Below are 13,350 nucleotides of genomic sequence, written 5' to 3' on the forward strand. Positions count from 1 at the left end.
TGGAGACACAATGGGCTGGCGGGGGATACCAGAGATTCACCGCGCTCTGAGTGAGATGCCCCCCCTCGCCTCAGTCCTCAATGACCACCCCCCCCATTCCTAAGATCCCCGCCCCCCCCCGCCCCGAGCTTGGAAGAAACAATCTCTCAGCCTCTACCCTGTCTGAGCTCCTTCCCAATCTCATCTGTCCCAACTTAATTGCTTCCCCTTCTCCTAAGCTCCAGAGAATATTGACCCCATTGATTGGGTCGCTCATCACAGGACAGCTCCCTTCACCCTGGGGACTGACACCTCTCTGGACAATCTCTGATGCCACCACTTCCTTCCTTCCAAAGTTCCAAACCATGTGCAGTAACGTTTTGTTTTATTTGATTTGATTTATTGTAGTCACGTGTACCTGAGTACAGTGAAACGCTTTGTTTTACGAGCAGTCCAGGCAGATCATCACAAACAAGGACATATGGTGCTGAGACACAGTGAGGCAGACAGGGTTAGGCTGCACAGGAGGTGGGCAGAGCAAGGTCAGCATTATTTGAGGTGAGACAGGTCCATGCAGCAGCCTGATAACAGCAGCGAAGAAGCTGTTCCTGAACCTGTTGGTGGGTGTGTTTAGGCTTCTGTACCTTCTACCCGAAGGAAGAGAGCGTTACGGGGGTGGGAGGGGTCTTTGATGATGTGCCTGCAGGAAGTGTAAATGTATGAATGGGAGGGGCAGCTGTACAAGATTTCTGTATCCCCAGTGCACTCATCTGCCTCCAATAACCTTATACTGTATTGCTGACTGCCTTCATGGGGAGGGGCATTGAGTATAAGGATAGGCAGATTACGCTGCAGCTTTATAGAACTTTAGTGAGGCCACACTTGGGATATTGAGTACAGTTCTGGTCACCACACTGTCAGAAGGATATGGATGCTTTGGAGAGGGTACAGAAAACACTTACCAGGATGTTGCCCTGATATGGGGGGCTTTTAGCTATGAAGAAAGGTTGGATAGATTGGGTTTGATTGCATTGGAACGCAATGATAGAGCTTTATAAGATTGTGAACGGCATAGATAGAGGGGAAATATGAGGCTTTTTCCCAGGGTCGGAGGAGTCAGTTACTAGAGGACATGGGTTCAAGGTGCGAAGGGGATGTTTAAAAGAGATGTGCGAGGCAAGTTTATCACACAAAGGGCAGTAAGTGCCCTCTCCGCACCTTTCCTCACTCTATCTGTCACTGCACTGTCCTGATGGGACCTGTTCATAAAGAGCTCACTGCCAGAGGTGGAAACCTTCAAGAAACACCCGGATGGATACACGAATAGGAAGGGAGCAGAGGCATACGGATCCCGTAAGGGAAGGCAGTTTTAGTATGGAAGGGCAAAATGTCTCTGCGCGGGCTTGGAGGGCCTATTCTGGTGCTTTGTTGTTCTTTGTTCTTACCACTCAAGATTGAGAGTCTCTGCAGGCCATGCCCCCTGGTCACACGGTAAATCCAGACCACCTGCCCCTCCTCCACAGCTACATTCCCAGGCCATGCCCCCTGGTCACACGGTAAATCCAGACCACCTGCCCCTCCTCCACAGCTACATTCCCACCCAGAGCAGGAGCACACAGTCTCCACCAATACTCCCAACTGTCTTTAGAGACAGGGTTTTGGAATCTTCCAGCTCCCCTTCCAACTGGTTCAGTAAATTATTTTTAGCTTTTTTGCTGAGGAGATTCCGAATCCCCTGTTTATGTATTTTCCCCTCCCCTTACACTACCACTGCACAGTGCTTGTATTTTCCCGCAGCATCTCTGCTGTGTCTGGGTGTGAGGGGGCAGGGATTCAATGAAGACACGAAACAAAACTTTCTGTCCGTATTCCCACCACCAGTAAAAACACCCAGGTGGGGGGGGGGGGGGGGGTGTCAGGGAATCCCGAAGAGGGCCCAGCTCCAGTTTAAATTTTGCCCTCTCTGTACCTTTCCTCACTCTAACTACCACTGCACTGTCCTGATGGGGTCTGTTTATAAACCATTCCCTTGGTTAGAAACATCAGTAGCAGTAGTTTAAAAGAAGCAACCAGAGAGGGGTGTAAGAGCGTCTCTGGCCAGAACAAAGAATGACGAGGGTGGGGGGGGGGGGGGGGGGGGGGTCCCCCTCCTCAAGCCTGAAAGGGGATTCAGTCGACGCTGCTGACCACCCAGTTTCTGTTTGGGACAGAGGCGCTGACTGATCTCTCCCAGTCCCTCACGTTTGGGCACTGAGAAACTGCCTGTTACTGCGCCCGATTCTATAAAAGTCATGGCCGTGTCAAAACTATCCTCCGCTGACTGCAAAATAAAACAAAGGACTGCATGCTGGCGGAACAGAAATCGCTGGAGGAACTCAGCAGCGGCATCAATGGACGGAGAAACAGGATTACTGTTTCGGGTCCGGTGACCCGAGATGCTGACAGACCTGCTGAGTTTCTCCCTAATTCCCATTTTTGCGCCACTGACTGACGTTTGCTGGAGAACTCACCCTGCTGTCAAAACTGGCCATTTGGATCCAGGTGGCGTAGGGCAGACACTGTTCGAATAGGCTGCTGTTTGACTGACTCTGTCACAGAGTCATGGCATTAAGACAGCCCCTTCAGCCCAACCCGTCCAGATATCCCAACCTAATCTAGTCCCATTTGCCAGCACTTGGCCCATACCCCCCTACAGGCTCCCTCTTCATATACCCATCCAAGTGCCTTTTAAATGCTGTCATTGTACCTGTCACTTTCTAGACTCCTGAAGAAGGGTTATACCTGAAACGTCGACTTCTCCCCCTCCTGATGCTGCCTGCCTTGCTGTGTTCTCCCAGCCTCCTGCCTGTCCCTCCTGATGCTGCCTGCCTTGCTGTGTTCTTCCAGCCTCCTGCCTGTCCCTCCTGATGCTGCCTGCCTTGCTGTGTTCTTCCAGCCTCCTGCCTGTCCCTCCTGATGCTGCCTGCCTTGCTGTGTTCCCCCAGCCTCCTGCCTGTCCCTCCTGACGCTGCCTGCCTTGCTGTGTTCCCCCAGCCTCCTGCCTGTCCCTCCTGATGCTGCCTGCCTTGCTGTGTTCTCCCAGCCTCCTGCCTGTCCCTCCTGATGCTGCCTGCCTTGCTGTGTTCTTCCAGCCTCCTGCCTGTCCCTCCTGATGCTGCCTGCCTTGCTGTGTTCTCCCAGCCTCCTGCTTGTCCCTCCTGATGCTGCCTGCCTTGCTGTGTTCCCCCAGCCTCCTGCCTGTCCCTCCTGATGCTGCCTGCCTTGCTGTGTTCCCCCAGCCTCCTGCCTGTCCCTCCTGATGCTGCCTGCCTTGCTGTGTTCTTCCAGCCCCCTGCCTGTCCCTCCTGATACTGCCTGCCTTGCTGTGTTCCCCCAGCCTCCTGCCTGTCCCTCCTGATGCTGCCTGCCTTGCTGTGTTCCCCCAGCCTCCTGCCTGTCCCTCCTGACGCTGCCTGCCTTGCTGTGTTCCCCCAGCCTCCTGCCTGTCCCTCCTGACGCTGCCTGCCTTGCTGTGTTCCCCCAGCCTCCTGCCTGTCCCTCCTGATGCTGCCTGCCTTGCTGTGTTCCCCCAGCCTCCTGCCTGTCCCTCCTGATGCTGCCTGCCTTGCTGTGTTCCCCCAGCCTCCTGCCTGTCCCTCCTGATGCTGCCTGCCTTGCTGTGTTCTTCCAGCCCCCTGCCTGTCCCTCCTGACGCTGCCTGCCTTGCTGTGTTCCCCCAGCCTCCTGCCTGTCCCTCCTGATGCTGCCTGCCTTGCTGTGTTCCTCCAGCCTCCTGCTTGTCTGCTCGGATTCCAACATCTGCAGTTCTTTTTGTCTCTCTCCACCACCTCCTCTGGCAGCTCATTCCATACACGCACCAGCCTCTGCGTTGAAAAGCTGTCCCTCAGGTCCCTTTTATATCGTTTCCCTCTCATATTTAACCTATGCCCCTATAGTTCTGTCCCGGGCTTGTGAGTTAAAATCGACGGCTTTCCCTGCTTAAATCGCCCGACCAGATATCCCAACCTCATCTCGTCCCATTTGCCAGCATTTGGCCCATATCCCTCTAAACCCTTCCTATTCATTTCCCATCCAGATGCCTTTTAAATGTTGTAATTGTACCAGCCTCCACCATTTCCTCTGGCAGCTCATTCCATACACGCACCACCCTCTGGGTGAAAAAGTTGCCCTTTAATATCTTTCCCCTCTCACCCTAAACCGATGCCCTCTAAGGCTGACTCCCCATCCCCATGAAGGAGTTGGACTGTTGGGTCCGTTTCCATGCTGTACTTCAGTAGGCTGTGTTTGGGAATCGGAGCAAGGCCAGGTGGGGGGGGGGGGGGGAGAATGGGGGAGCACTGTGTGCTTACTGACGCCACTGTTTTCCACTTGTGCAGTCTGCCTGCAGGACAGCGTCCTAGCATTTTGGAGACACGGGATGCAAGGCCAGAGTCTTCACTCGAATGAGGTAATGTCCTGAAACTTGAGCAGAGGGGGTGGGGGGGGGTGCAGCAAAACAAACACTCTGAGTCCTTCTGACTTTGCTGCTTGTGGGAGCTTGCTGTGCCCTGCCCGAGAACATGTTGAGAAACAGTGCATAACGTACATTAGTGACCTAAAACATTCTAACGTTCCAAACAAAAAAAAAAATGGATATGGGTTAGTGCTGTGAAGGTTTGTTTGTGTAGGCTGGGGGGGGGGGGTACATTCCACAGAGCACTGACCAGCTCACTATCCGGGGTATTTGGGGGTGGAGGGGAAAAGGTGGTGATATAATGGTAATGTCACTGGACTAGTGACCCAGAACCCCAACGTTCTGGGATTGTAAGTTCAAATCCCACCACGGCACACCCAATATTCCGGCCACTACAACGACCAACCGGAAGCAGCAGAAAGGGAACCAAATAAAATTCCAGAAGACACAGAACAGCTTCACAGGAGGCTCCGAAGCCCTGAAGATGTCACCGAGGCAGGGGACGAAAGATCTGCACACCAACGTCCCAGCTCAGTGAACATACCCACAACTATCACCGCCAGGACCCAGGCTACAAATCTTCACACAAACCGTGGTGAGATTGGAGTTCAACTACAACAAAAAAAATCTGGAATAAAGAGACTGGTGTAAAACGATGAAACCCACCTGGGTCACTATGCCCTTCGGGGAAGGAAATCTGCCGTCCTCACCTCACCTGGCCTGGCCTACACATGACTCCAATCCACACAGCAATGTGGTTGACCCTTAACTGCCCTGTGGGCTATACAGATGGGCGATAAATGCTGGCCCTTGCTGGTGACATCCAAATCCCATGAACATTTATTTCACAATAACGAAACCGGGAGTCAGTTCAGTGGGATATTAAGAGTTGGGGCAGGATTACAGATGGTCTGGATGTTAAATAAAATACAGACAGTTCAGGAAAAGCTCAAAACAACCAACTTCCCAAAACTATCCATTACAGAAGTTCACAAGCCCAGATTCCATACATAGAATCCCTACACAAGCCCACATCGACCCTCCAAAGAGTAACCCACCTAGACCCATTCCCCCTATCCTATTAGTCCACATGCTCCCCAGACTAATCCACCCCAACCTACAGATCCCTGAACACTACAGGCCAATTTCCCACGGCCAACGCACCCTAACCTGCACATCCCTGGACACTATGGGCCAATTTCCCACGGCCAACCCACACTAGTGCCCAGGGATGTGCAGGTTAGGGTGGGTTGGCCGTGGGAAATTGTCCCATAGTGCCCAGGGATGTGCAGGTTAGGGTGGGTTGGCCATGGGAAATTGTCCCATAGTGCCCAGGGATGTGCAGGTTATGGGACATTTTCCCATGGCCAACCCACCCTAACCTGCACATCCCTGGGCACTACGGGACAATTTCCCATGGCCAACCCACCCTAACCTGAATATCCCTGAACACTACAGGCCAATTTCCCACGGCCAACCCACCCTAACCTGCACATCCCTGGGCACTATGGGACAATTTCCCACGGCCAACCCACCCTAACCTGCACATCCCTGGGCACTACGGGACATTTCCCACGGCCAACCCACCCTAACCTGCACATCCCTGGGCACTATGGGACAATTTCCCACGGCCAATCCACCCTAACCTGCACATCCCTGGGCACTACGGGACAATTTCCCATGGCCAATCCACCCTAACCTGCACATCCCTGGACACTATGGGACAATTTCCCACGGCCAACCCACCCTAACCTGCACATCTTTGGACTGTGGGAGGAAACCGGAGCAAACCGACGCAGATACTGGGGAATATGCAAACTCTACCCAGACAGTTGCCCGAGGATGGAATCAAACCCTCGTAAATTTTCCATACCCAGCCAATCTCTTCTGAACCATCTCCGGTTTAATAATATCCTTCCAATAACTCGCCAGAGGCTTGATTTGAACCCAGGTCCCGGGCGCTGTGAGGCAGCGGGGCTGACCACTGAGCCGCCCCGATACAAGTCAAATGTTTCACCTCGCTCCAAGGGGCGATATGGAAATGCAGGTATGTTTCCTTCAACAACAGGCTGGCGATGCTGTGAATGGGTGGGAGACTAATGCACATCTTTCCAATTGCCTTCTGCAGATTACCCAGGAGATAACAGATGAGACGAGAATGTTCCGTGTACTGGGAACCCAGAGGTGAGCAGCTGGTTCGGTCCTGCCCCCAGGGAGGGGTGCTCGACTGAGGCAATGCGGACGGGTGACTGCGGGTCTGACGTGGTGCCTACCGCAGTCGAACAGCGGAGAGAACACTTCGCCTGCCGAAAAGAGGCGGGCAGGCTTAGGGAGGGACAGTAATGCCACCCAGGGTTCGACCACCTCGCAAAAACGACCAGAGTTCCACCCGGGGGGGGGGGGGCCTGGAACTGGGTTGGGGTGGAGGACGCAAGCCCTTTCAGAGGAGACGTGAACATCGGCAGTCCACCTCCTGGCAACTGCCCACCCACCCAGAATCAATCGTAACTGCCGGAGGCAGGGGGGAGGTGATGGGGCAGACGGGTGAGGGGGAAACAGTTTCTCCTCAATGGGGGTTTGGCCTGTGCGTGACTCCAGACCTGAGGGAACGTGCTGGCTGGAAACAAGACAAAACCAAAGCAATCCCAAGGGCACTGGATGGTTACTTGGATACTGTGTGGGGGTCGGGGGGGGGGGATGTTGGGAGATCTGCATGACAGGATAGAGCTGCCAGAGGGCACTGTAACTATTCTGCACCGTTACCTCACTGCAGTTCTGGACCAGTTGCTTTAAACTGTCACAAAGGGTCATCGGTGAACAAACTTCCACTGGCTCAGCATCAACTACTCAATGTTGGGGTTGCTAAATGGGGAAATGGGCGATAAAGTGAAGAGATGGGCGGTGAGTAGAAGACAGGCTGAGTATCCATTGTGAGGGGATGGAGGGATTCCAACCCTTGGTCACTTTTTCACACAGAGGGCGGTACGTGTATGGAATGAGCTGCCAGAGGATGTGGTGAAGGCTGGTACAATTGCAACATTTAAGAGGCGTTTGGATGGGTATATGAATGGGAAGGGTTTGGAGGGATATGGGCCGGGTGCTGGGAAATGGGACTAGATTGGGTTGGGATACCTGGTCGGCTGTACATCTCGCTAACTGCTGCCTAATGTTTGCGCTGTGTCATTGTTTGCAGGGATATCATTCTGGAGAGTACCCCCACAGAAAAACCCACAGCCCACAGCAACCTCTACATCCTGACTGGTCACGAGAGCACCTACTGACACTGGGGCTGAGGATACAGGCGGCACGTGCAGAAATCCAGACAAGAGCAGTGGAAACCTCAGGAAGACAGCAGGCTGGGGGGCGGGGGGGGAATAACAGAGCCTTTTGTTAAGTATTATTTAAGTTGTGTGTGGATTAAATTGTAAGTTGATTTTCTGATGGGGCACTTGTCTCGGCTCAGTTACAGCCCGTTCCGAACGAGATTATGTTTCTCCCCCAGTTCATCTACCGCCTTCAAGTCTGGTTTCCCTTACTGTAGGAAGGATGTTGTGAAACTTGAAAACGTGCAGAAAAGGGTGTTGCCAAAATTGGAGGGTTTGAGCTACAGGGATAGGCTGGGGCTGTTTTCCCTGGAGCGTCGGATGCTGAGGGGTGACCTTATAGAAGGGGTGACCTTTACAAAATCATGAGGAGCATGGAGAGGGGGCATAAATAGACAAGGTCTTTTCCGTGGGGTGGGGAAGTGCATAATTAGAGAACATAGGCAAGAGGGGAAGATATTAAAATGACCGAAGGAACAACGTTTTCACACAGAGGGTGGTGGGTGTGTGGAATGGGTCACCCACTCGCGTAGTTACAAATGGGCCCCGTTCCGGTGCTCCCCACGTAGTTACAAATGGGCCCCGTTCCGGTGCTCCCCACGTAGTTACAAATGGGCCCCGTTCTGGTGCTCCCCACGTAGTTACAAATGGGCCCCGTTCTGGTGCTCCCCACGTAGTTACAAATGGGCCCCGTTCCGGTGCTCCCCACGTAGTTACAAATGGGCCCCGTTCTGGTGCTCCCCACGTAGTTACAAATGGGCCCCGTTCTGGTGCTCCCCACGTAGTTACAAATGGGCCCCGTTCTGGTGCTCCCCACGTAGTTACAAATGGGCCCCGTTCCGGTGCTCCCCGCGTAGTTACAAATGGGCCCCGTTCCGGTGCTCCCCGCGTAGTTACAAATGGGCCCCGTTCCGGTGCTCCCCACGTAGTTACAAATGGGCCCCGTTCTGGTGCTCCCCGCGTAGTTACAAATGGGCCCCGTTCTGGTGCTCCCCGCGTAGTTACAAATGGGCCCCGTTCCGGTGCTCCCCGCGTAGTTACAAATGGGCCCCGTTCCGGTGCTCCCCGCGTAGTTACAAATGGGCCCCGTTCCGGTGCTCCCCGCGTAGTTACAAATGGGCCCCGTTCCGATGCTCCCCACGTAGTTACAAATGGGCCCCGTTCCGGTGCTCCCCACGTAGTTACAAATGGGCCCCGTTCCGATGCTCCCCACGTAGTTACAAATGGGCCCCGTTCCGGTGCTCCCCGCGTAGTTACAAATGGGCCCCGTTCCGGTGCTCCCCGCGTAGTTACAAATGGGCCCCGTTCCGGTGCTCCCCGCGTAGTTACAAATGGGCCCCGTTCCGGTGCTCCCCGCGTAGTTACAAATGGGCCCCGTTCCGGTGCTCCCCACGTAGTTACAAATGGGCCCCGTTCCGGTGCTCCCCGCGTAGTTACAAATGGGCCCCGTTCCGGTGCTCCCCACGTAGTTACAAATGGGCCCCGTTCTGGTGCTCCCCACGTAGTTACAAATGGGCCCCGTTCCGGTGCTCCCCGCGTAGTTACAAATGGGCCCCGTTCTGGTGCTCCCCGCGTAGTTACAAATGGGCCCCGTTCCGGTGCTCCCCGCGTAGTTACAAATGGGCCCCGTTCCGGTGCTCCCCGCGTAGTTACAAATGGGCCCCGTTCCGGTGCTCCCCGCGTAGTTACAAATGGGCCCCGTTCCGGTGCTCCCCGCGTAGTTACAAATGGGCCCCGTTCCGGTGCTCCCCACGTAGTTACAAATGGGCCCCGTTCCGGTGCTCCCCGCGTAGTTACAAATGGGCCCCGTTCCGGTGCTCCCCACGTAGTTACAAATGGGCCCCGTTCTGGTGCTCCCCACGTAGTTACAAATGGGCCCCGTTCCGGTGCTCCCCGCGTAGTTACAAATGGGCCCCGTTCTGGTGCTCCCCGCGTAGTTACAAATGGGCCCCGTTCCGGTGCTCCCCGCGTAGTTACAAATGGGCCCCGTTCCGGTGCTCCCCGCGTAGTTACAAATGGGCCCCGTTCCGGTGCTCCCCGCGTAGTTACAAATGGGCCCCGTTCCGGTGCTCCCCGCGTAGTTACAAATGGGCCCCGTTCCGGTGCTCCCCGCGTAGTTACAAATGGGCCCCGTTCCGGTGCTCCCCACGTAGTTACAAATGGGCCCCGTTCCGGTGCTCCCCGCGTAGTTACAAATGGGCCCCGTTCCGGTGCTCCCCACGTAGTTACAAATGGGCCCCGTTCTGGTGCTCCCCACGTAGTTACAAATGGGCCCCGTTCCGGTGCTCCCCGCGTAGTTACAAATGGGCCCCGTTCCGGTGCTCCCCACGCAGTTACAAATGGGCCCTGTTCCGGTGCTCCCCGCGTAGTTACAAATGGGCCCCGTTCTGGTGCTCCCCGCGTAGTTACAAATGGGCCCCGTTCTGGTGCTCCCCACGTAGTTACAAATGGGCCCCGTTCCGGTGCTCCCCGCGTAGTTACAAATGGGCCCCGTTCTGGTGCTCCCCGCGTAGTTACAAATGGGCCCCGTTCCGGTGCTCCCCACGTAGTTACAAATGGGCCCCGTTCTGGTGCTCCCCACGTAGTTACAAATGGGCCCCGTTCCGGTGCTCCCCGCGCAGTTACAAATGGGCCCCGTTCCGGTGCTCCCCGCGTAGTTGCAAATGGGCCCCGTTCCAGTGCTCCCCGCGTAGTTACAAATGGGCCCCGTTCTGGTGCTCCCCGCGTAGTTACAAATGGGCCCCGTTCTGGTGCTCCCCACGTAGTTACAAATGGGACCCGTTCCGGTGCTCCCCACGTAGTTACAAATGGGCCCCGTTCTGCTGCTCCCCGTGTAGTCCCCGTCTCCCTGCCACATGCAGCTGAAACTTGGCTACGTCCTTGAAACGGTCATTCCATTCAGTCAGAGTCGTTCGGACCTGCCTTAGACAAGCAAGGCCCACCTCAGCAACTCCTTGTGCCTTCACATCCCAGAAACCTCATCAGTTCTGTTCCCTTCCCTCTGAAAGGGAGAGAACCTCACCGGCATCCTGCTCGCTGTTACACATCCTCACTCCTTCACTCAGCACTTCTTTCAATCCCCATTTCAGTCTCAAAAAATCTGCAGGTCATTTCCAATCTTAAAGGTGCGAGAACTGTGCCAGGACATTTCTATTCCACCCTCCCATGATCACACCAACCTGTCTCCTTCCAGAATGTTCTCCCTCATTTAGTTAAAAGGGAGAACTTTAAAGAAAAGGTAAAACCAACTTATAAAAGGTCACTTTTCATTTCTTTTATCTCTTCATTTTTCTAAATTCGTTCTCTCCCGAAGAATTGACTGCCATCAGTGGTGAGCATTGCAGCCCAACTCTACCTAGTTTCGATTCCAGCCTTGGGCGACCGTGTCAAATTTCCACAGTCCGTGTCTGCGTGGGGTTCCTCTGGGTGCTCTGGTTTCTGCCCACAGTCCACAGATGTGTAGGTTAGGGTGGATTGTCCGTGCTAAATTGCCCATAGTGCTAGGTGTATTAGTCACAGGAGAATGGGTCTGGGTGGGTTACTCTCCGGAGAGTTGGTGTGGACCTGTTGGGCCGAAGGGCCTGTTTCCATACTGTAGGGAATCTAATCATCTAAATAGGGTGTAGGTTTGCTCGCAGAGCTGTAGGTTTGATATCCAGACGTTTCATTACCTGGCTGGGTAACATCATCAGTGGCTTCACTTGGAGGTCGCCACTGATGATGTTACCTAGCCAGGTAATGAAACGCCTGGATATCAAACCTACAACTCAGCGAGCAAACCTACGCCTTAAACCCAATCTGAGCTACAAACCTTGCAACAATCTAAGTTGCCCACAGTGTGCAGGCTAGGTGGATTAGACACGGAAAATGCATGGTTACATAGCAGGGTGCAGGGGGAGTGCGCCTGGCGGGGGGGGGGGGGGGGGGAATGCCCTTCAGTAGGTGTGGACTCAATAGCCAGAACAGCCTGCTTCTACACTGTAGAGAAATTTGTTTATTGCAAAAATATTTTTCATTCATAAAAAAAATCTCTTTGTACATATATGTTGTCACAACACCACTTGGTTCTGTACAGTTGCTTATCAAGTAAATGAACAAAACATTGTGGACTGCAACTTTATCCAAAAAAACCAAAGGCCCCTCTTCCAGATACAGTTCTAATATTTACATTTACTGGAGACACTGGGAAGGTCCAATAACTGAATGGATCCCATTTTACCATCAGCAGGAAGACCTCAGACAGTGGTCTTTTCTCACTCTACCTTGGCAGTAACTGTCCCATACTCATGCGTTCATGTGACAATAAAGCTGATTCCAATTCAATTTTTTTTAAAACGGTCCTTTCGCACATAGTCCTGGACCTTGGAATGTGCTGTCTGCAACACTCGGTCAAGGTCAACTCTTTATTCTGGAAGACTAACAAGGTTCGGGCAGACCAAAGAGCATCTTGCACCGAGGTGATGATCCTCCAGGAGCAGTTGATGTCTGTCTCGGTGCGCACCCCAGAGAACAGACTGTACAGTACGGAATCCCAAGCCACGGAGCTGCTCGGGAAGCACTTCAACAAAAACCACTGCATCTCTCTCCAGACTTCCTTTGCAAAGGCACATTCCAGAAGGAGATGGGTGACAGTCTCAACACAGTAGGGATCCTATGATTTTAATTGCATATAATAGAAGGCCTACAGTATGGAAACAGGCCCTTCGGCTCAACAAGTCCCCTCTGACCCTCCGAAGACAAACCCTCCCAGACCCATTCACTTACCCTATTATCCCATATTTACCCCTGACTAAAGCACCTAACCTTCACATTCCTGAACACTACAAGTCAATTTAGCTCGGCCAACTCACCTAACCTGTGGATCTTTGGAATGTGGGAGGAAACTGGAGTACCCAGAATAAACCCATGCAGACAAGGGGAGAATGTGCAAAATCCAAATAGACGCCAGTGGCTGGAATTGAACCCGGGTTCCTGGTGCTGTGAGGCAGCAATGCTAACCACTGAGTCACCATGCCACTCCAATTTGTACTCAAGAATTCCCATTTGGAATACTGTGTGCAACTCTGGTTTCCCTGCTATAGGAAGGATGTTGTGAAACTTAAAAGGGTTTAGAAAAGGATGTTGCCAGGGTTGGAAGGTTTGAATTACAGGGAGAGGCTGAATAGGCTGGGGCTGTTTTCCCTGGAGTATTAGAAGAGGGGAGTGACCTTATAGAGATTTACAAAATCACGAGGGGCAAGGATAGGGTGAATAGACAAGGTCTTTTCCCCAGAGTAGGGGAGACCAAATCCAGAGGTTTAAGGTGAGAGGGGAAAGATTTAAAAGGTACCTCAGGGGAAACATTTTCACGCAGAGGGTGGTGCTTGTATGGAATGAGCTGCCAGAGGTGGTAGTGGAGGCTGGTGCAATGACAAAAATTAAAAGGCATCTGGATGGGTATATGAATAGGTAGGGTTTGGAGGGATATGGGCCAAATGGGACTAGATTAGGTTAGGATATCTGGTTGGCACAGACCGAAGGGTCTGTTTCCATGCTGTATGATGGAGCGAGGTGGGCAAAGTCAGAAATCACCAGTTTGTAACTTGGTGTTGTGTT

General features: G+C 53.4%; 1 protein-coding gene across 1 annotated transcript in view; it reads left to right on the top strand.

The window, feature by feature from the left end:
• Window positions 1–7,870, top strand: part of LOC122547333 (mitogen-activated protein kinase kinase kinase kinase 3-like) — a 63,967-nt gene extending 56,097 nt beyond the window's left edge. The window contains exons 24-26 of the mRNA XM_087983710.1: window positions 4,356–4,426; window positions 6,561–6,616; window positions 7,626–7,870. Coding sequence (XP_087839836.1) covers window positions 4,356–4,426; window positions 6,561–6,616; window positions 7,626–7,713 — 215 coding nt within the window. The 3' untranslated portion in view covers window positions 7,714–7,870. The remainder of the gene's footprint in view (window positions 1–4,355; window positions 4,427–6,560; window positions 6,617–7,625) is intronic.
• Window positions 7,871–13,350: the final 5,480 nt, after the last annotated feature.

The sequence above is a fragment of the Chiloscyllium plagiosum genome, unplaced genomic scaffold (genome assembly GCF_037043375.1).
Source record: "Chiloscyllium plagiosum isolate Xiang-an unplaced genomic scaffold, Cpla_swu_hap1 HiC_scaffold_46, whole genome shotgun sequence".
In the NCBI taxonomy this organism is placed as follows: Eukaryota; Metazoa; Chordata; class Chondrichthyes; order Orectolobiformes; family Hemiscylliidae; genus Chiloscyllium; species Chiloscyllium plagiosum.